General features: G+C 41.3%; 4 protein-coding genes across 4 annotated transcripts; 1 reads left to right on the top strand and 3 right to left on the bottom strand.

Moving 5' to 3' along the window:
• The first annotated feature begins 1,118 nt into the window (after nucleotides 1–1,118).
• On the top strand, nucleotides 1,119–2,490 carry LOC126801104 (pyridoxal 5'-phosphate synthase-like subunit PDX1.2). The gene has a single exon (XM_050528563.1). It carries the CDS (start codon nucleotides 1,322–1,324, stop codon nucleotides 2,243–2,245), a length of 924 nt encoding a protein of 307 aa, XP_050384520.1. The 5' UTR covers nucleotides 1,119–1,321; the 3' UTR covers nucleotides 2,246–2,490.
• Nucleotides 2,491–3,205: 715 nt separating this feature from the next.
• Nucleotides 3,206–5,237, bottom strand: LOC126801105 (mitochondrial arginine transporter BAC2-like). Its single transcript, XM_050528564.1, has 2 exons — nucleotides 4,791–5,237; nucleotides 3,206–4,000 (listed from the first exon to the last, which is right to left on the bottom strand). Exons 1-2 carry the CDS (start codon nucleotides 5,022–5,024, stop codon nucleotides 3,326–3,328), a joined length of 909 nt encoding a protein of 302 aa, XP_050384521.1. The 5' UTR covers nucleotides 5,025–5,237; the 3' UTR covers nucleotides 3,206–3,325.
• A 634-nt stretch (nucleotides 5,238–5,871) lies between these two features.
• Nucleotides 5,872–7,528, bottom strand: LOC126801106 (mitochondrial arginine transporter BAC2-like). Its single transcript, XM_050528565.1, has 2 exons — nucleotides 6,881–7,528; nucleotides 5,872–6,764 (listed from the first exon to the last, which is right to left on the bottom strand). The coding sequence occupies exons 1-2, from the start codon at nucleotides 7,103–7,105 to the stop codon at nucleotides 6,093–6,095; spliced, it is 897 nt and encodes a 298-aa protein (XP_050384522.1). The 5' UTR covers nucleotides 7,106–7,528; the 3' UTR covers nucleotides 5,872–6,092.
• A 220-nt stretch (nucleotides 7,529–7,748) lies between these two features.
• On the bottom strand, nucleotides 7,749–11,687 carry LOC126801091 (probable glutamate carboxypeptidase LAMP1). The gene is made up of 13 exons (XM_050528549.1): nucleotides 11,066–11,687; nucleotides 10,459–10,876; nucleotides 10,258–10,325; nucleotides 10,017–10,098; nucleotides 9,848–9,940; nucleotides 9,617–9,769; nucleotides 9,465–9,533; nucleotides 9,201–9,288; nucleotides 8,989–9,072; nucleotides 8,764–8,852; nucleotides 8,542–8,658; nucleotides 8,320–8,463; nucleotides 7,749–8,161 (listed from the first exon to the last, which is right to left on the bottom strand). The coding sequence occupies exons 1-13, from the start codon at nucleotides 11,593–11,595 to the stop codon at nucleotides 7,979–7,981; spliced, it is 2,118 nt and encodes a 705-aa protein (XP_050384506.1). The 5' UTR covers nucleotides 11,596–11,687; the 3' UTR covers nucleotides 7,749–7,978.
• Nucleotides 11,688–21,524: the final 9,837 nt, after the last annotated feature.

Genomic DNA, 21,524 nt, shown 5'->3' with positions numbered 1-21,524 from the left:
TCAAATTGCCGGTGGTTGACCGGAAAACTTAAATTTTCCAGAAAAAAAAAACAAAAAAATGAGGAGAGATAAATTTGTCAGATCTATGAGTGACATTTGGTAATTTTCACAAAAATAAGGGTATTTTAGATATTTTTGTATTAATTAATTAATCAGTTTTGTTTTACCTATTCTTTGGCCTTGAGCTTATGTAGGGCTGGACTCGGTGCCAACGGTTCGGTTTATGAGTATTAACCGAAAACTGACACCGAACTCTCAGTTTCATATTTTTCAAAACCGAAACCGAAAAATATATATAAAAACCGCGGTTTCGGTTAACCTATAATTCAGTTCGGTTTCGGTTTCATTTCGGTTACAAAACCTAATATCTTTATTGACATTTCATACTTGAGTAATGAAAATAAAAAGATTAAAAGTGAATGAGTAAGGTACAAGTTCAATACTTCAATTAAGTTACATTCACCAAATGAATAATCAATAACTCAAATATTAATTAAACAAATACATTGTACTTCGTTGAAACACAAGTTAACTAAAATACACATTAAACCTCCTGAGCTTCGTCATTAGACGTCCAGACTTGTCTTAACATGAGGGCTAGTTGACAAAACCCTCAAGCATTATATTAGATCTATGCATGCATGATTGTACACATACAAAAATCAAAATCACATATCTCTGCATGTATATATTTATTACTAAATATATTCTTTGCATAAGCACCCGATTATATATGTTCACCAAATACAATTATAACCTTAACACCCGATTCTCGGTTCGGTTCGGTTTTTATCGGTTTTTTAAAAGCATATAACTGATAACCGACATCAATCACTCGGTTCGGTTTGGTTCCGACACCGACGCAATGATTCTTTTCGGTTTTGGTTTCTCAATTTCGGTGCGGTTCGGTTATGACCGATTTCGGTTTTTTCGGTGTCATAAAGTCCAACCCTAAGCTTATGTCCTAAATATAAAAAATAAATTTTTAGTTAATTGAAAGGTTGTCTAATACTAAATAATTTTCCCTAAGAAAAAAATGTATTAAGAATTAATTAACGGGGGAAAATAGACACACACATGACAAAAGGACACCATGCAAAGATGCCTTTGATCTTTGGCAAGCATAGAACGGAACCGAAATTTCCCACCGACCATAATCAACTCCCACCGAAACTTCAAGAACCTACCAGCCCTCATTTTTCATCTCTAGATTTCTCTACACCATTCCCACCTCCCCGGATTTAAACTCAATCCCACCAAATTTTCCACCCCAAAATTTACCAGAAAACTCATCTCTCAATCTCCAACCATTTCCACAACCATGACATCCCAAGACGGCGCGGTCACCATCTACACCAGCGGCGCAGTCACCGACGCCAAGATCAAGAACCCCTACAGCCTCAAGGTCGGCCTCGCTCAAATGCTCCGCGGCGGCGCCATCGTCGAAGTCACCAACCCCGACCAAGCCAAGCTCGCCGAGGACGCCGGCGCCTGCTCCGTCATCGTCTCCGACCTGCCCCACTCCGCCGGCAATCTCCGCATGTTCGATCCCTCCCTCGTCAAGGACATCAAACGGGCCGTCTCCGTCCCCGTCATGGCCAGATCCCGCGTCGGCCATTTCGCCGAGGCCCAGATCCTCGAGGCCATCGGAATCGACTACATCGACGAGAGCGAGTACCTCGCCGTCGCCGACGAGGATCATTACGTCAACAAGCACAATTTCCGCTGCCCCTTCGTCGGCGGCGCCGAGAATCTCGGCGACGCGCTGAGGAGAATCCGGGAAGGGGCAGCGTTGATCCGGACCCAGGGAGATTTATCCGGGTCGGGCAATGTGGCCCGGACGGTCCGTAACGTCCGGGCCATCATGAGCCAGATAAGAATGCTGAACAACATGGACGACGACGAAGTGTTCGCGTTTGCTAAGAGCATTGCGGCGCCGTACGATCTGGTGGCGCAGACGAAGCAAATGGGGCGGCTGCCGGTGGTGCAATTTGCCTCCGGGGGGATTGTGACGCCGGCTGACGTTGGGCTGGTGATGCAGTTAGGATGTGATGGAGTGTTTATAGGGTCGGATGTTTTTGGGTCGGCGGATCCGTATAAGCGGGTGAGGGGCATTGTTGATGTTGTGAGGAATTATAATGACCCGGATGTGCTGGTGGAGACGAGCTCCGGGTTGTCGGGTATGATGGCGGGTATGAGTATCGGCGAGGACAGAATCGAAGAGTTTGGGCGTGGAGGTGTTTGATGGTCTTTGCTAGGAATGTCAATAGCTCTCTTTTCTCTCTTTCTTTCTTTCTTTCTTTGGTTGGTGTTTAACTTGTTAATGCATAATGGGTGTGTGTGTGTGTTGTGTTTTACTTTTGTAGCATGGTCTGGAGGGGTATACATAGTCAGTGTCTTTAACTTTCTTTGTCTAATCTGCAAACTTGTTAGCATGAACCTTTGTATTGCACCAAGTTTTGATCAAATTACTGATATGGTTGAGAATAACACTGTTGTTCATCTTTAAGTTTTTATCTTTCAGTTGTCGTCTACGTTTAAAGATTTTGGCTACTGAATCCTGAAAGCTGATGTAGTTGAGGACACTTTTAGTGAATGGCGATATAGTAGTCATAGTTTCAAAGGAGCTGACGCTTAGGAACTAGATGTGTACGCTTTTTGTGGTTTAGATTGGAGGGAGATTTGGCCTCGGGCAGATATAGGAACCGAATGGAGTTGCCATGGCAGAGGAGAATTCTTGTAGACATCAGGTCTTGCCTACTGTAACAATGGTTTTATACAGGTTATACGCAATAAAAAAGAAGTGTGAAGAATTTAGATCTTTGTTAGGTATTGAAGTAAATTGCTGTGAAACTCATCTTCGTCTGCTTTCCCAGACCATTATGGAAAAGGTCAGGGGACAAAGGAGAATGGTATGAACCTGGAGCTATTGGAGATATCTATATTCTCTGTTACTCGGCATATGGTCTGTTTGGAAAAACAATTATGGAGGGGAACTTGTTTTGGCCTCTATCTGGTTATATTCACTCCATTTCATGTGGGGAGAGAAAACCGGTAACATCAGAGTAGATCTGGTGAGATTGTGATTTGTGAGATGCCATAAATTGGAGTATTGCAATGGACAATTCATGGATCTTATAAAAATATTACTATCAATTACTAGGATGTGGTTGAATTATCCATTTTAATTTCAGTATGAAATCCCTTGGTAAAAAAGTCAAGTTGTGCAGCAAAAATAATGGTGTCGATCACACAAGGTTCTTGCTCATAAATGGGTTCTGTAGCTAAAAAAATTGTATGACAATTTAACTGGCTGCAGGTAAATTCATTCTCTTGCAGGCATCACATTCTCTTCTGCAATGCTTCCATTGCTGAAAAGGCACCTCAGAGCAATCTCATAAGCAGCAAAAATAGCCCCATTCACCAGAAATGCTCTAGAAACCGCAGTTCCTAGCCCCCGCCACAGCACTGCATAACCGTCCTCTCTCACGCTCTTCCTGAAGCAATCGACTATGCCTGTATATTTTGGAGGGTAAGTAGATTGAGCCTGTAATCTGGTCTTAACCACATCCAAGGGATAACAAGAAATCCAGCTAGCTACTCCTGCTAGCCCTCCCGCTATCAACATTGTGTGTAAGCTTTCTTCACCGGATTTTCTACAGCCAGGATGCAGCTGCTCTCTCGTATACTCGTAAGTCCAAAAGTACAAACCATGAGCTGGTGCATCCCTGAGAATAGTAATGCCGAGGCCTCTAAATAGTCCTCTGAACCCTTCTGCTTTCATTATGCTTTTGGCAACTTCCCTGGGGCCTTTTTGTATTCTGGTTTGCAGTTGCAGCCGGATTTTTATGAGTTCTACTGGGCTGAGGATTAGACTCTGCAAAGCACCTGCGCCGAATCCTCCTAGAGCAACACCTTTGTAAGAAGGAGGATCTTTAGTCGACAGCGATGTATCGAGAACCCGAGAGAGAATGGCGTATGACTGGAAAACCATAGCATTCTGCAATTGCAGCAATATATAGTTTGTGATCAATTTTCATAGAAAATAAAAGAATATAAAGACATGGTTTTCTTGGCTTCTAAGTTTCATATGATTGTTTATGTTAGAGTCGCAGAGAAATTCTAACGCTGTAGCCTACGGAAGTTGAAATTATTCATTACCATCAAAACAAGAATTTTCTCCAGAACACCATCATGTGCCTCTCAAGGCTTTGTGAGAAAGGAACTAAATGGATCAATAGTGTCACAAGTATGAAATTTTTGAACATGAGATCAATGCTAAACAGTCCCACGCAATAGTGTAAGGTTTGTCACTATGCTTTTGAGCAAGCATAATTATCAGAAAGCAAGGGATCTGTGTTGTTTAATGTATGATCTCTATAGATGGTGACCCTTCCAAAGAAATAACAAAAAGCAGTTTCCAATTTTCCATCATCATTTCCAAAAGATCACAATATTGATTAAACGTACCATCACCACCAAGTCACCACGCACTCTCGTATCACACTAAAATTCATTTTAAACACACAAGTGCTATTAGGAGGTGAGTCATTATAAGAAGATTACTCAGGATAGAATAAATTAAACAGATTTGTTTGCTTAAGCATATTGTACAGACCAGAATATCCTTAAAACTTAAAATAACTTGAGAAATATTGCATATTTATTTGAAGCAAGATGAAGGGTATGTGGGAACACAAGTACACAACAATAAGAACACACTAAAATGAATCCAAGCAACTCATACAATAAACCAATAAAGGAAAAACTAGACTGGAAATATATAGAACCTGAAATGTGATGGAAGCCAAGGGGGCAGCCATGCCCTTGTAAAGGGCGGTAGGGCCTTCTTTAGAGATGACATTGCGAAGAATGTTACAGGCAGAGCCACCCTTTGAATTCTGCTGCAAGATTCTAACTGTATCAAGTGGATACCCAGATATTATACCTGCAATGCCTCCAAAGCCTCCTGCCACAAATTCTCTTCCCCAACTACTCGCAAGAAACTCCGGCCAGAAATCCATTTTTCCATTCACTCAAATTCCACCAACTCCTTTCTCTTCTGATCAAAACCAATAACTTAGAGACTGAAATATGTCTGATTCTACAGGGGGGCTAATGAAGTTGGATCTATCCTTTCTGGGTTTTCTTCTTTGTAACAAATTCTTTCACTTTCTGCAATAACAGCGATAACAAGACACGAAAGATTGGATCTTTCTTCTTTCTTCAATCCTTTTCCTCACCGACCAAAAATCAACTCTTTTCTCTCCTATTTCACGAACGCTCCGAAACAAAAGCCACCGTCTTCTCCATTTTGTGTGGGGATTTTTGCAGCTGCCTATAAGCAGTGATAACCAGCCAAATGGACCAAATGATGCCCCGACAGGTGGCAGTTAATTAACATATATACATAAAAACTCTCTTGGGTGCTCTAATCCTAGTGTTAACCAAACAAAGTAAATTTGTGTCTTACAGAAACAACCAATCTAAACCAAACCCAGGTTCAGTGGTTGGCTGAGGCAAGAAGATGGTGATGATGAAACATGAAACTCCTACGGGACTAGTGGTGGTGATGCTTTCATGTGACTGAGGCTTTAGTGGGTTTTCTGCGCATAAGTTTTGGAACTTGTGTGCCCATTGCTTTGGGGATTGGGATTGGTTCTGGCAAGTTTACAAATCACACTTTTATTTTTTGTTTTGGTTAGGCAGAGTGACCTCACAACACATCCTTTCGGTTCCAAGTTCAATCAGTCATATTGCTAATAATTATATCAATCCAGAGATGTCATTATTCTTGTGAAAACTAATTTGTATGAGACTTGAGTGGTATATCACCTTCACACTAATTTACTGTTTTACAGTTCCCCTGAATAAGAGAATCATCCTTTTGATTTAAGAAATGTACATTCTAGGTGTAAATAAACAGAATATGCAACAAGCCACCAAGGCTTATTGCCTATCATACATTTCCTGGCTTTACATTGTTACTAAATATCTATATCACATATTCACAATGGCTGCAAATGCAATTGAACCCTTCCTTTTGTTGTTTGGTCTCAATTGAACTTCTTCATTTTGCAGAACGCATGTTTTTACAAGACAGCGTTATCTGCTAGAACCACGCTTCCTCTGCTGCCTATGCACTTCATAGCAAGTTCATAAGCTGCAAAGATAGCCCCATTCACAAGAAATGCTCTAGAAACCGCAGTTCCTAGTCCTCGCCACAGCACGCCGTGCCCGTCCTCTGTCACACTCTTCCGGAAGCAATCAACAATTCCGGTGTATTTCGGTAGAGGGTACATGGATTGAGCCTGCAATCTTGTTTTTACAACATCTAAGGGATAACAACTGATCCAGCTAGCTACTCCTGCTAGTCCTCCAGCCACCAACGTAGTGTGCAAGCTCTCTTCGCCAGTCTTTCTACATCCCAGATGAAGCTGCTCTTTCATGTACTCATAAGTAGAGAAGTAGATAGCATGAGCTGGTGCATCCCTTAGCATGGTGATGGTTAAGCCTCTATACATTCCTTTTAGCCCTTCTGCTTTCATTATGCTTCTGGCAACATCTATGGGGCCTTTTTGCGTCTTGGTTTGCAGCTGAAGACGGATCTTTACGAGTTCTACTGGGGTGATCATTAAACTCTGCACAGCACCAGCGCCAAATCCTCCTAGTGCAACACCCCTGTAAGAAGGAGGGTCTTTAGGAGAAACCGATGGATCAAAAGCTCTTGACAGAATAGCATATGTCTGGAAAACCATGGCACTCTGCAATGAAATGAACAGAGAACTTGTGAGCAAACTCACACATTTCAACAAAGAAATTGGGATTATTATGCATTAAGAATCAAACCGAGGAAAAAGGACAATGTGAAAATAGAAACCTGGAATGTGATGGAGGCCAAAGGAGCAGCTATGCCTCTATAGAGAGCAGTCGGGCCTTCTGTGGCGACGACATTGCGAAGAATGCTGAAAGCAGAACCAGTTTTTGAACTCTGTTGCATGATTCTAAGAGTGTCAAGTGGGTGCCCTGAGATTATACCAGCAATACCTCCAAACCCTCCAGCAACGAATTCTCTTCCCCAACTGCTAGCAACAAACTCTTCCATCTTTACTTTCAGAAAAGCCACTCACATCTTACCAAACGACTCAAGTTCCACAACTTAATCACCAAACACTTTTCCCCGTTTTGGGTTCTCTGTCTTGTATCCAAATCTGTTTGGGAAATCCTACAGCCACAAGAAGAAGAAGAAGACAACAAAAACTAGGCTCTCTTTCTACTTCAATCTGTTTCTTGGACCAGATTGAACTAGAAAGAGAGGAAGATCACAATGAAGCTTAAGCTTTGAGGCTAGTCCAAAGCAGCCTATGATAACTTTGTCTCTTAATCCTCTCAACAAAAACCAGTTTTATGGTGACTACTGGCTAGTGGCTGCTGACGACCTGGAAGACAGATTGAGCAAGTGGATTTTAGTCATTTTACAACAAAGTTTTGGCATTTTTGTGGTGTCTGACGAAGCTTTGTTGGAAACTTTACACTCCGGACATATCTTCTTAATTTGTTTAGGCAGAGTGAGATCATTTTTAGCTAGATACCGTGAATATATATCAGTCCTATATTGCTTATAATTTGTAGTGATATCACAGATTGATTTGGTTTGCTGCCCATGATACGTGAATAGGAGACCTTACCTAGGCCCTGGGTGTAAAAAAAACTGATAAGACATAAAGAACTGAGAAAACTGCATGGTGTTGTTCACCTGCGAACTCCTTGTTTGAATTGGAATCATACGGCGCCGCTTGAGCAAAGAATTGTCAGTTGAGGATCCCTGAACCGTCAAGAACGACGGGGACAGTCATCTTTCAAGGTGGCATTTATTTGTACTAGCTAAAAAACAAAATAAATGTCTGATAATAACACTATACAACAAGTTTACATTTGAAGTTGATAGCCGTGGTATTTCAGTCTGCAATTAGCCATCTCATGTCAATTCACCATTGATGACTTTTGTTGCATGTCTCACAGCTCGAGCGACTCTCCAAACTTCGTGTTGTACAAATTTCCATGACTCTGCTGTCTTCAGTCTCTTGGCCCTGGCAACAGCTTCGTCTACTCCGGGGAATGATTTAGATCCATAGACATCGTTCGTTGAGGGACCATAAATCTGTGAAAACATTACACTAATTGGTCCATTTCGTACTAATCACAATCCAAAAATTGACAGAGGCTTATCTAAGCCAAATAGCCAATTGATTATGAGAGATATTGCAAAATTAAATATGAACAAAAAAGAAAAGTAACATCTGTTGAAACTATACGTACCAAATGCTTATACCATGACCTTCCGAACAGTCCATCTTGATCTGTAAAGGCACGCTCTGCCATCATTAGTCTGTCATTCACCTCTCTTACCTTAAAACAATTTTTTTTCGACATTGAAGGCCGAACATAGTTTTCTTCTATTTCCTGTACAGTTATGCTTCCATTTTAGAACATTTGTGAAACGAAGTGCCACTTAAGATTCCTAAGAAATACTATCATTACCTTTCTCTGGTTGTTTATTAATGTGGCCGCTATTTTAAGCTCCTCAATGGATTTGAATAGAGGAGCTAGGTTTATGTTCGAATCTGAGATCTCAACTTCCAAATTTTTCATGTATTTCTGTCAACCAAGATTCAATATCATAGAACAATATTCATGTTGACAGTTTGTAGTAACACGCTTCATATTTTTCAAAAGTTTAACAGAAAGATAGTGTTGCCTAACCTCTAGCTCCAGCGCATAGGATGTATAATCAAAAGGCAAAAGCTCTGTATCTGCTAGCCAAAGAGCTATCAAACCCCATAAACTTGCCACTGTATTCATCACAAGCACAGTCAGTGGGGAAACTTGATATTACATTGTCACTGTAAAAGTGTAACATTGTTTTTGGATTGGAAGAGTATAAGAATTTCATTGGAGATTGAAGAAGGAGAAAAGACTAAAGCAGACCTGCAACATGCCTATGAAAGAAAGGATCACCAAATTTTTCCATCCATACGTAGTCATCATACATGGAATGGTATACCGGATATCCTGTAATTCGAAAATGATTCACAAGTAATTTATATGGTAATTAGGTTACGAATTCCATTCTTCCTATTGTTGCAGTAGCAATTATGGTTGAAAGTTAAGAGCAACAGCCTCATCAAATGTGTTGTTACCTTTTCCGAAAGTCATGTCAGCTGACGGAATTCCAATGTATTGAACAAAAGCTGCAAAATCAGAATTTCCACTTCCCAATCTACCAACCTTTGTACGAAAAATACAGCTTTTATAAATCCATTTCATAAAAATATCTTCCCACATTTATAATGTGCAAATTATCCAGGACTTGAATAGTTGATCTATCAGACACAAATGACTTAAATTGCAGTAATACTCATACACAGAAATAGATTTTATAGAGTTCTGTAGCAATTTCTTACTATGGGAGAACTGCTTGAACCAACCCATGCTTGGTAGAGAGTTTGTGATGAGTTATCAGGATCTTCGACCTTCAAAATCAAATCTCATATGACTGAGCTGGCCGGGGTGTGATATTAGTGTGAGAATATCTAGCCATATATTTTTGCAATACCTGTTGAGCTGCTTTCTTAATAAGCTCGTCAAGCTGTGGAGTGGCAGAAGCCCAAAATCCTGGCCCATGTACTGCACTGTCGACATTCAAGTAAGCAATTGCCTTCGAAGCTAGCATATCTCTATTTTCTTCTACCCATTCAGTTGATCCTATCTGCAACATTATTCATCAGTTCATAGTCTCATAGAAACATACAAATAGAAATACTGACAGGAAGCTAGAGAGGGAGACCAGGCCGTATTCTTCAGCATCCCAATTGCACAAGATAATGGTGCGTCGAGGTTTCCACCCTTTTTCCTGCAACTTCCCCAATCTTTGAGCAATCTGCATCACACATCAAACAAAGTTTGTGCTGAGCACATGAACTTGATGATGCTAAAAAATTTCAGTCCAATATTACCTCTAGCAGTGCCGCAGTGCCACTATTTGGATCAACCGCTCCAAATGTCCAAGCATCACGGTGATTACCTAGAATGACAAATCTGCATACATACGGTTCCTTTCATTCATAGATGTACATTATGACGAGTACCAGCTAATTTCATGTTGCAGTTCGACATCTTAATAGTAGTGGACTAATCGGTGCTGATTAATAGTTAATACTAAATGATGAAATTTTGCTTGCAGAAAAATAAACTTACCTATCAGGTTCTTCTTCACCTTCTATGACACCAATCACATTCTCAATTTTTTCTAAAACTTGCTTTCCCTAAAACCAACATCAGAATCAGTGGACATACATAAAGTTGCTGTATATTGAGTTCTACTTCAAAGTTCAAACATAGGCATACAAGTACAGAAAAACACATGAAAATGCTTCACCTGGTTCAATTGAGACTTACGTTGTAACTAAGATGCACAACCCCAGGACCTGGACCAACCCTATAAGTTGGGGCATCCCCACTCCCCTGCCAATCATCATCAGCCACCCGTCCTCCAACAGCCCTCAATATAGTCTCCCCATCAGCACCAGAAATAGGCAGCGAAGGTATCAAAGGCAAATCACCACCCTTGTCCATTTCCTCATCGGAAAGCCTCTCACACTCTTCACTACTCGCCCACCCCGGCGTAGTTGGGTCTCCTACCCCATTATAAACCGTCCCCACCTGTACCCCACTCGGCGGTAGCCACTTGTCCTCCGGAAACCACCTCCCTCCGCGGCCTCCGCCGTAGTTTTTCCTATCCGAGTACACCAATGCCCCAACAGCCCCTTCCTCCTGAGCAATCTGCACTATGCTCCCCCTATAAATTTCCCCATACCTACGACATTATTCATTTGTTATACATGTTATGTTTGCCATGTTAACACAATATTATTGTGACCAAACATTATCTATAATCCATCTCCAAATGACTTCAACCTTATCAAATAGGAGATGTATTTTTGTACAGTACACAAGTAGCAAATAAAGTGTCGAAATTTTTTTGTTCATAACAGAAAGTACGTACCTAGCCAACACAATTGCACCAGAGACGTTGACCCCCATTTTCTTAAGAGTCTTGTAGTCCTCCACCCTCCCGTAGTTGACGTAAACCACGTCACCGGTAACATCCCCGGACTTGGCGAAAGCGTGAAAAGTGGGGAGGACCTCGGCTGACACGTCAGCGTAGGGGTCGCCGGGGTAGGTTTCTTGTTGGAGGTTGAAATGGACGGGTGGTGAAGAAGGTGAAGGAGTTAGGGTTAGGGAGCGGGAGACGGGGTAAGTGAGTGCCACGTGGTAGGGGGTGATGCGGGATTGGAGATTGGAGGAGGTGAAGATGGAGAGGACGTATGCGGCGGCGTCGGAGTTTGCAGAGCTTCCGGCGACGTGGGGGCGGCGCGTGAGGGTGTGGAGGTGGCGGGAGATAGAGTTGTTGGAAGAGAGGGAACCGGAGATGAAGAGGGAGTGATAGGAGGATTTGGGGGTGATCGGAGAATAGAGGAAGGTGAAGCAGGTGATGAGTATGGCCAGGAAAGCCGCAGTAGTTGTTTGGATCATCGGGTTTGATTTTGAGGAAAGGATTGAAACTTTTGATCAGGGAAGAAGTTGAAATAGGGATTGAATTGGCAAGTTTTGCCGGACTTCGACCCAAAAAGGTTTTTTCGATGATGACTTCCCATATAGGTTAGTGAACTGAGAACACTATGAGAAGCTAGTCAAGCTACTCAGATCAGTATTTGTTTAGCTATGGCAGGCGGATTCTTTGTATTAATTTTATTAACAAATTACTAAAAGCATTATTTAATAATTTAGTTTACAAATAACTTATTACTTAATTTAATATAACAAATAAAGACCAAAATTTACAAATAATAACCAAATAATGGTAAGTTGACACATGTCATAAAGTATTTTTTACCTCTCTTTAACTCATAGTGTTTGCTACCATAAATGAAAAAAATTATCTGTTATTGTCGATTATAAAAACTAACTGCTACTGTCGACTATAAAAACTAACTGCTACTGTCGACTATAAAAACTAACTGCTACTGTCGACTTGGAATGTACATGTTACTGTCGACTGAGAAACTAACTGCTATTGTGGTTTTTGGTGAGTAAAATTCGAAATTTCAAAATTTCTCAAAACATATGCAATATGATACTTAAATGAAAGCCCATGACATAAGCAACAACTTTATATATTGGCTAACCTCCAAAATGCCGGTGATTTGGCCGGAAAACTTAAATTTACAGGAAAAAAAAACTAAAAAATGAGGAGAGATAAATTTATTAGATCTAGGAGTGACATTTAGTGATTTTCACGAAGATAAATGTATTTTAGATATTTTTGCATTAATTAATTAATCAGTTTTGTACTACTTATTTTTTGGGCTTGGGTTTATGTCTATATCCTAATTTGTATAAAAAATATAAAAAGTGAGTTTTTAGTTATGTTAAATGTGGTATAGTACCAATAAGTAATTTCTCATAATTTGTTTTTTAATCGGAGCATCCCCTACTCTCTCTCTCTCTCATACTCAATCCCCTAACAACACCTACACATACACAACTCACACTTAATCTCCTCTCGCACAAACCCCTTCAATCTCACACGGATGATCCATTTTTTTCTTTTCTTCATCTTCTTCTCTCTCTGTGTCTTCTTACCCTTTTTTTTACCCATAATTAAATCCCTAACCCTAAAAATTAAAACTTAATTCTTAAGAGTGATAGATCGCACTTGGAATTGGGTTCACTCCACCATTCCACCAAGAAGTTATGCGCGGCCTTCACTCTTCCAGCAAGCATCGGTTACATATGCTTGGGGATTTTCCCATTTGGATTTCTGGCTTTCTGCGTTTGCTTTCCATCTACCCTCGGTTACATATGCTTACAGGTATTTTGATGCAAATAATGTAAAAAAATCAATCCAAATGTGTGAATCACATAGTATTTTGTGTACATTGGTTGAATCTCATCTTTTGTGCACATTGTCAAAAACAAATTTTGGCTTTCGGTCAAATTTCAAACCCTTCCTAAATTACATTTCTAGATCTGTCATTGGTTCCAAGCATTCCTTAAGCACCCGTCTAGGATCCACCACTGGATGTGGCTGCGTCCCTATGCCATGACGACCTCTCTCCTTTCGATATTAACGATCAATCATACATACATAGTTTATTATTCTGTAATGAGCCACAAATAAAGAACATAAACTATTATTGTAAGAGAAGGTTGATACCCTACATGCTACAGCAAATAACACAACAAAAGCTCGATCGAGCTTTCAGATTTGCTCAAAATATATATGTATAATGGGGTGGCGAGATAACGTTTGATAAGATAACTTTGTGAGCCTCAACTCCACCGGCGCACCCCCAATCTAATCACTACTAGCAATCTGATCAATGAGCACGGACCCATTGGGGACAGGCTCTAAATCCGTACCCATATTAGTCAGATGGGGACGGTTTGTGTTGTTTAGTTGCAAACATGGTGATGCTGACCAATTTCAAGGTTTAACAGCACAAGAGTTACATAATCCATCGCATTAAGATGGTTGGGAATGAGGGAGGGGATGAATTGTTTGAGTTTCTGTCCCAATGCATAACTCTATCAGTTATGGACCCACATAAACTCAATTTTAATATTTTTTAAAATCAAATAATCAGTTGTTCGTCCTTTTAGTTTCGCCACTTTCACAACTTGAATTTATGTTTTCTTTTTATGTTAAAATTGCAGGGTCCGTCAAATAAAAGTTGTGTGTGCTAAGAAGATGTAAGGAAAGAAGAATCTGTTTGGCTATTTTCAATCCCAATTTTCTCTTAAATACTTAGATCCATATCCACCATGGCTAAGCTACTCCCCTCTTTCTTCTTCTTCTTCTACACCCGCGACTCATGGATCCACGTCTTCCAACAGCTTGAGGAAGGCGAGATCGGCTGCGCCCTCAAGTCTAATCTAGTCAAACTCGTCTACACCTTCGGCCATCTCAAAACCTCTGACCATTTATCCATCGTCTCCATGAGTCCGACGCCGATCTGTACACCATCCTTTTCGCCAACTGCCTCTAGCCCTTCCGCGTCTTTGATTTTTAGCAATGCAGATCTGCTTGTAAGCTAACCCTTCTCTCCCCTTGATTCATAGTTCTTTTTTAGTTCAACTAGTTATTGTTTTGAACATAGATTATGTCTCTTACTCTCTCATCTTTCGATAGTCTGCACTTATTAAAGACATTTAATTTCAAACATCTAGTTCATATTTGGCTTCAGAGTAGTTTGGTTTGGTTTTTGAAGGTGAGAGGAGGGTTTTGAAAGTCTGAGGTTTTTTCTGTAGTTTTGGTTCGTTATTCACTTGGGGAAGATCAGTGAGTGAAATCCACCATGAGAAAGAATATTTGGGTTTTGCAGTACTTCATGTTGTTCGTGGGATGCTGTCTTGGTATGTACTCTTCCTCAGTTTGCTTTTCCCTTGAAGCTGGATTTGGAGTACTAGCTATTTATGTTCAAGTAATTAATTTTGTTACCTTATTGTTCTAGAACTGAATTCTGTAATGTTTTCATAGAATTTGCTACTTTACTTTTGTCTTCCATGTTTGCTGCTCATATACTCAAAACAGTTAGTTAACAGTAACATAGGTAATAGATTGAAAACACTTTTAAAAATAACTTCAGTTGCTTGTTGGTTGGCTATAGATTTTAGAAGTCATTGTGCTGAATATTCTAACATGATTCATTACTTTGTTTCGAAATGCCTATAGAACCATTTCTCTTGTCATTTATTTACTCAAACTTCTTCTTAGCATATTGTGATGGGATATCTGAAACTAAGACAATGCTGAATCATAGGTAATGTTGGTCGTCTTCCACAATTGATCCCTAATCAAGCACTAAAGCAGAGGCAATTAACTGTGCTTACATTGGCGGAGACAAACAAGGCATACTTATTCATAATCATCTTTATATATTTTTAACATAAGTTGTAAATGGTTTACTTATCTAATTGAACAGAGTTATTACTGGAAGCTAGTACATTTGTACTTTGTTTACATACGCTTATTATTTTACAGTAAAAGAAACATAGAATTGAAAGGCTATTTCCATTGATGAAGATTAGATGATATGAAAGTAATCTGGTGGTTTCGAACATCTGAAACTTATTAGGCCCTGCCCTTAAATAATAGTGGTTTTGAATCTCATAGATATCTGATGCCCAAATCTGATAGTTGCTCGTATTTTAAGATTATTTTTGGTAGGCTTGTGGTAGAGAAACAATTGTCTAACTATTCCGGGAGAATTACTATTCTACCCTTATGTGTGTCTTAGCCTGATAGGTTTCCTGTTAGGAGATAGATTAGCATCACCGTAATAGATTAGGACTCCGAATCCTGCGGGATTGTGGTTTTGTAATCCCTATATATAGGCCCACATATCATTCAATAATACACAATTATTTCATCCTGAAACACGTTATCAGCACGTTGCTCTAAAACCCTGAACTTTTAGAGCCCTAGAAATTTGTTCTCTTCTCCACCGCCGGCCACCGTCGTCTCCGGCCTCCGACATCTTCCCGTCGACGTTCCTTGTCGGCGCAGCCCCTGCTCGCCGTCGCTGCAGCCCCCCCCCGCTGCTACCTCTGCAGCCCATGCATGCTGCCCCTGCATGCTGCCCCCGCAGCCACGCACGTAGCCCCGCACGCAGCCCTGCACGCACCCCTGCTGCCCCCGCATCGCAGCCGCATGCAGCCCCGCACGCAGATTCTGCCCTGCAGCCCCGCGCGCAGCCCCTGCATGCTGCCCCTGCAGCCCCCGCAACGCAGCCCTGCACGCACGCACGCAGCCCTGCACGCACCCCTGTTGCCCCCGCATCGCAGCCGCATGCAGCCCCGCACACAGATTCTGCCCTGCGGCCCCTGCTGCCCTGCAGCCCCTGCGACCCCCCTGCTGGCCCTGCTGCCCTGCGACCCCCCTGCTGCCCCTGCACGCAGCCTCCGCAGCCCCGCAAGGTATCCTCCGCATTCGCTCCGCAAAAACATCTTTTTGCCCCGAAAAATCCCGCATCAGAGGATTCAAAATTGCTCCTCCCGCATATATACGCAATGAATGCGAACTGCACAAGCAAATTCTTCGCTCTAGAGAAGCTACTCCTGTCTTCTCTACCATTCTGGGCATTTAAACTATTTCTCTTTTTTTTTCCTTTTTTTCTTTTCCTATTGCTTATTAAATCGTTTATTTGCACGTTTTCGTTTTCTAACTATGTTTCACGTGCTTGCATAGGAAAGTGATCACTCGTCGTACTATGGTGATGACATTCATGCCGAGATGGACGATACTTTTGTCATCTACATAGGATTTTCATCGTATCCTCCCAAGATTTTTTTTATGTCATCGGACGAAGATCGAAACAGAAATTCAACAAGCAACTTCATGCATGACGATCGATTTGTAGAGCAATTTAATTATATGCAGTCTATTTGGCAGACCAACAAGTATGTTTTTCTTAAAGTTGCTGCTTTTGAAGATATATATATAAATTATCGGGCGCTATTAGCCTTTTTCATGTCTTCTTTTCCGGCCTTTCTTATAACGCCGATGAGACCAAAGAGGGATATGATTCCCCTCTTGGTCGACGTTTTTCGTGTGACGGTCCTGGGGGAGTCACGTTATTATTTAAAAAGGAAGATATCGATTTCGTGTGGTCGCCTGAGTGCACCGCTGTTTTGGGTGCGATCATGAGAATTGCCGATATGCATCGATTAGTTTGTGACCATATACATCACAACCCTTCTAATTCCGGTTACATACTTGAATAGTTTCGATTATTTGAAACCTATACAACCCTCGTTTCTTATGGATGCGTCGCCATCGCGACTGTTATTTGAATGTTTGAGTTTTCTTAAACTCATGTCTATAAACGATAATCTCAAGGTCTACGTACTCATTTATTTGAGTTGATTCATTACTCTGATTCAGCACTATATGCTGACAAAAAGATCCCAAAAATAACGAATTCTATGGGACACACTTAAAAGTGATTTAATGACATCTATGACGTTGTATTATTAGAGTTGACCTTGATGCATACTCCACATCAAAGAAACGCATGCCATTTTTGGCACCTGTATCTATTTCTTGAGAGAATTTTGGAGATGGAAACGTAACATTCTTCCATTCTCAAGTAAGCACATTTTTGAGCCTCAGGCTAAGGCTCCGCCCAATCCGATATGCAAGATTTTGTTGCTACAGACTTTTGATTAGTCAATCTATTTTGACTATGTCTTCTGCTTACTATTTTTCAAGTATGACGTTGGCATTGCCATGATTATTGCTCGACTTTAGCTTAAGTCGTCTATTGGAATTGGAAGCTTGTTTGTGTTGTATTAAATATTGGCATATTCTATAAAATCTCTCGTATTTCTTGTTTACAAGATTGACTCGTGAGAATTTTATTTGCCTTGGCTTAGCATGCATGGTCAACGTTGCAACTCACGTGGTTTTTAAATTGGCCGCTTTTGGGTTACATGGGACCCCAATAGCACTACATTGTGATTTTGGACTTTGAAATTTGGAAAATGGACCTTGGAACGTCAAAATTGACGTCGTTTTTCTCGGTTACTGTTCCGGCGTTTCCGGAACTTTTTTGACGTTTTACCAGTGTATTCGCCGCCTTCCGGCCATATTCCGGCGTTTCCGGCACCGCCATCCGGTTCCGGACGGCGTTCCCTGTCGGACCTAAAGTTATGGCCTCCATACCGGCCAGGTCCGGCCACTGCCGGCCGGATTTTCGGCAATCGGTACCGCCGGCTTCTGACGTTTTTTTTTCGTCGTTTCTCGTCATTTTTCCGGCATATCTCAGCAGTTCTTGCTGCCATGTTTTCCTAGTCCAAAACTCACCCGGTTTTGAGTTAATTTGACATGGTTTTCCGGTTAATTTTCCGGTTTTCTCCAAGTCGTTTCATAGCTCAAATGATTTTATTATTATTGGTGACCACCCGCACCGATTGGATGGTTTTTACCACCCAAATTGTTTGGTATTCAACTGCTCCAATACCATGTTTTTCCAACTCTTGAGTTGAAGAATGTAGTTCTATTGCCATGTGATACATTCGATGGGATTGCCATTTGTTTCAATCCCCTCTCTTACAATATCCTACGGCGTATTGTGTAGAGAAGTTCACCGCGTCGTTGACTCTCTTAATCTTCATTTTGAGAATGTCCCGCCGTGAAATCGAGTGTCTTGCTAATTGCGTAACCACCCACACTGTCCTACGGCGCAAGTAGTTGTTTTACGGATCTCGTGTGGAGATTGTGTTCTATATCTTCGTGCCTTGCTAAGTTTTAAAGGCCATACATGCCAATGATGGATTTTCATCTTGATATTTGGGTTAAGAATGGAGAGGAATAAATCTGTCAGATTTCATTGACAGTATCTTTTTCAAGCTTCGACAGTAGCTTTGTTAGCCTGCAGACATCGTTTTATTTGCCTGCAGCAGTAGCTTTATGTAACTCAAGATTCTTTGAATCATGGGTTCGGTTTTACTGTCTTCTCTATTTTGACATGATCGTTTTTTGGTCTTTGATATTTGTGTTAAGAATGGAGAGGAATAAATCTGTCAGATTTCATTGACAGTATCTTTTTCAAGCTTCGACAGTAGCTTTGTTAGCCTGCAGACATCGTTTTGTTTGCCTGCAGCAGTAGCTTTATGTAACTCAAGATTCTTTGAATCATGGGTTCGGTTTTATTGTCTTCTCTGTTTTGACATGATCGTTTTTTGGTCATTTTGAACAAGATATGATGATTCGAGTTCTTTGAAATTCACATTATCATCTATTTTTCATGTTCACGAAGCGATTGGAGGACCACCTCACCCATGCTCCACACGGTGAGGCCGAGCCTATCCGTGCCATGCACGGTGAGGCCGAGCCTGCCTATTTCGGCGGCTCCATGGCATTAAGGCCGTCGGTGGCGGCATCCCCTCCTTCACAGGAGCTTATGATGCCTCCCGTGTCTTCTAATGCCTCCATGACAATCTCTGATGCCAATCGCTCATTTTGCAAAACTTGTTCTTTTGCTAGATTTTAAGGAAATCCTTATTTTCTAAGGATCCAACCGAGAACATTCCATTCTTACAAAGTATTTAAGGTGACATTAGTGGACCCTATCCAACCGAATACAGACATTTTTCGGTATTTTTATGGTATAGGTTAAGAGCATCGACGCGTTGGTCACACGTCGCTTTGCTTTCCACAAGAAACGCTGCATTCGCTAAATTTTTTAGCTATGATCATCATACTAAGGGCTCACCACCCTTCCCATCCTCTCAAATCTATTTGATTGGATACCGTTGGAGAGTTCACCTCCACGACTTTGATGATTTCGTTTTGCATATCTACTGGGATCGTTGTTGAACATAGTATTCCTCATGTTCATTCACTGCACGATCTAGCAGAGCTCGGACTTGGTTATGGGTACTAACCTGCCAATTTTTGCATGGAGATATGTAATGATGTTGCATGCAGCGACACTTATTCGTTTTAGACCCACAACTTGCCAAGCATTTAGTGCGTACCAGATGGTTACTGGATACGATCCCAACGTTCTTTTCCTTAAACGCCTATTTGGTTAAAGTTGTTTATGTGCCTCTATTGTAGTTATCTAAATGGGGGTCTACTTGAAACGATTAAGTATTCTGGTTGGTTATGATTTATGAATCACCAACACTTGTCCGCTATTTCCAATCTACAACCGTTGATCTCTATCCTGCGATATTAACAGACGGTCACTTTGATGAGACATACTTCCCGTCGTTAGGGGGAGATATGGAATGCTCCCATTCTGGTTTTAACGCCAGGAATTGACGTGGTGTGGCACTATGTCTCATTAAGATCCCGCACTACTCAAAGTGAGCAAATGTGCAACGCATTATCGACCTCCAGAAAGTCAAAGATTCGATGCTCAATGACTTTACCGATATTGCGAAAGTGACGAGATCGCACATAAATGCTGTGATGTGCCGGTAAGGTTGGAGCTCTCAGAATATGGGAGAATTTCATATGACCTGGTCCTAGCACCGTTGGCACCATCCCTGACAGTGGGAAGGAAGCCGGCGATGGCACCATCGTACACTGTGGTGTTGTCGGCACCCGTGGCATTGCACCACAAAACAAGGGCGGCAAACGCAAAGATGGACTAGTAAGGGTCATAGCTTCGGTCTTGGCTCCTGCCTAGATGAGGGGGAGACCATTATTCTCTGGAATCAAAACCAGAAAGAAGCGAAGTGCGTAGGCACAAGTATTTAGCCCATAATCAAGAGATATTCTCTAAACATGTGTATCAACTAAGTTTCTGTGGGACGCTACAGACTCCTTTTGTTGATGTTAGAGAAGAATAGAAATCTCACGAATTGATCGTATACAGCGCGCGCGCGTGTTTAATGGATTGATCTCCCATGATTGATGATGTATTCGCTTATGCTCTTATTCCGTTGTAAAGCATCAACGATGAGCAACTTGACCGAAGTGGAAAGAATCAATACAGGCTGAACTAGACTTGTTATGTTGGTCGTTGTTCGTAAGTGTAATGAGAAAGATGAAGTCATGCGATATACGCAGGACTTATGGCGCAAAGATTGTCTCATTATCCTAGTATTGAGTACGATGAGTTATATTCTCTCGTTATGGACATAATTGCTTTCCGCTACTTGATCAGTAGTAGTGTCCATGAAAACTGATTTGCAGCATATGATAGTGGTCATAGAATATCTGTAAAGGGATCTTGACGCAGATATGAGAGTGCCCGATGGACTTTAAATGCCTCCAGACTACGGAGAGCTTATGTAATCAGATTGCGACGTTCGAGAGAACGTAGTACAATCGGTTGCAAGAACTCATACCCATATGTTTTCATATGAAGCTAATTCTTGATTCTCTATTCCGTCTAAGTATAGACGATGAAGAGATCCAATGAGCTATACATTCATACATTCTAGTGTTGTTGGGACACTATTGCTTTCATTATGACGTGATTAACTATGCGCCTATGCATTGTCATTGGACTTGCATTACTTCTTTGACATGGGTTTAGTTCTACACTTAGTGAACCAACACAAATCCTATCCACACCAACGCCGCCAGCAGCTCCAGCAACATCAACGTACGCCTTGGTGTAGCAGTCGACACTGGTAGCGTAGAGGATGCGTACGGTTCCATCTTGGACCAAAATCAGTCATTCATTGGTCCATTCCCCCATTCTTTTCGCGAAAGACACATTAAATGTGACAAATTAGAATCTGTCCAGTTTCGTAGGTCAACTTCAATGAGACGTACAGGACAGCTTGCTCGATGAAATATGATAAAATTGGTACCGTTGGAAAGGTCTATGTGTCTACTTTCCAGGAACATCAACCTTTCGTTCATAGCTATCATATTGAGTGAGTTATGGCCGTTTTAGCAAAGTAGGACAGTCCTGTCCGGAAATTTGCAAGTCAGT

Source organism: Argentina anserina, chromosome 6 (genome assembly GCF_933775445.1).
Source record: "Argentina anserina chromosome 6, drPotAnse1.1, whole genome shotgun sequence".
NCBI lineage: Eukaryota > Viridiplantae > Streptophyta > Magnoliopsida > Rosales > Rosaceae > Argentina > Argentina anserina.
Note: the sequence above shows the minus strand (reverse complement) of the source record. Positions and strands in the feature narration are given on the sequence as shown.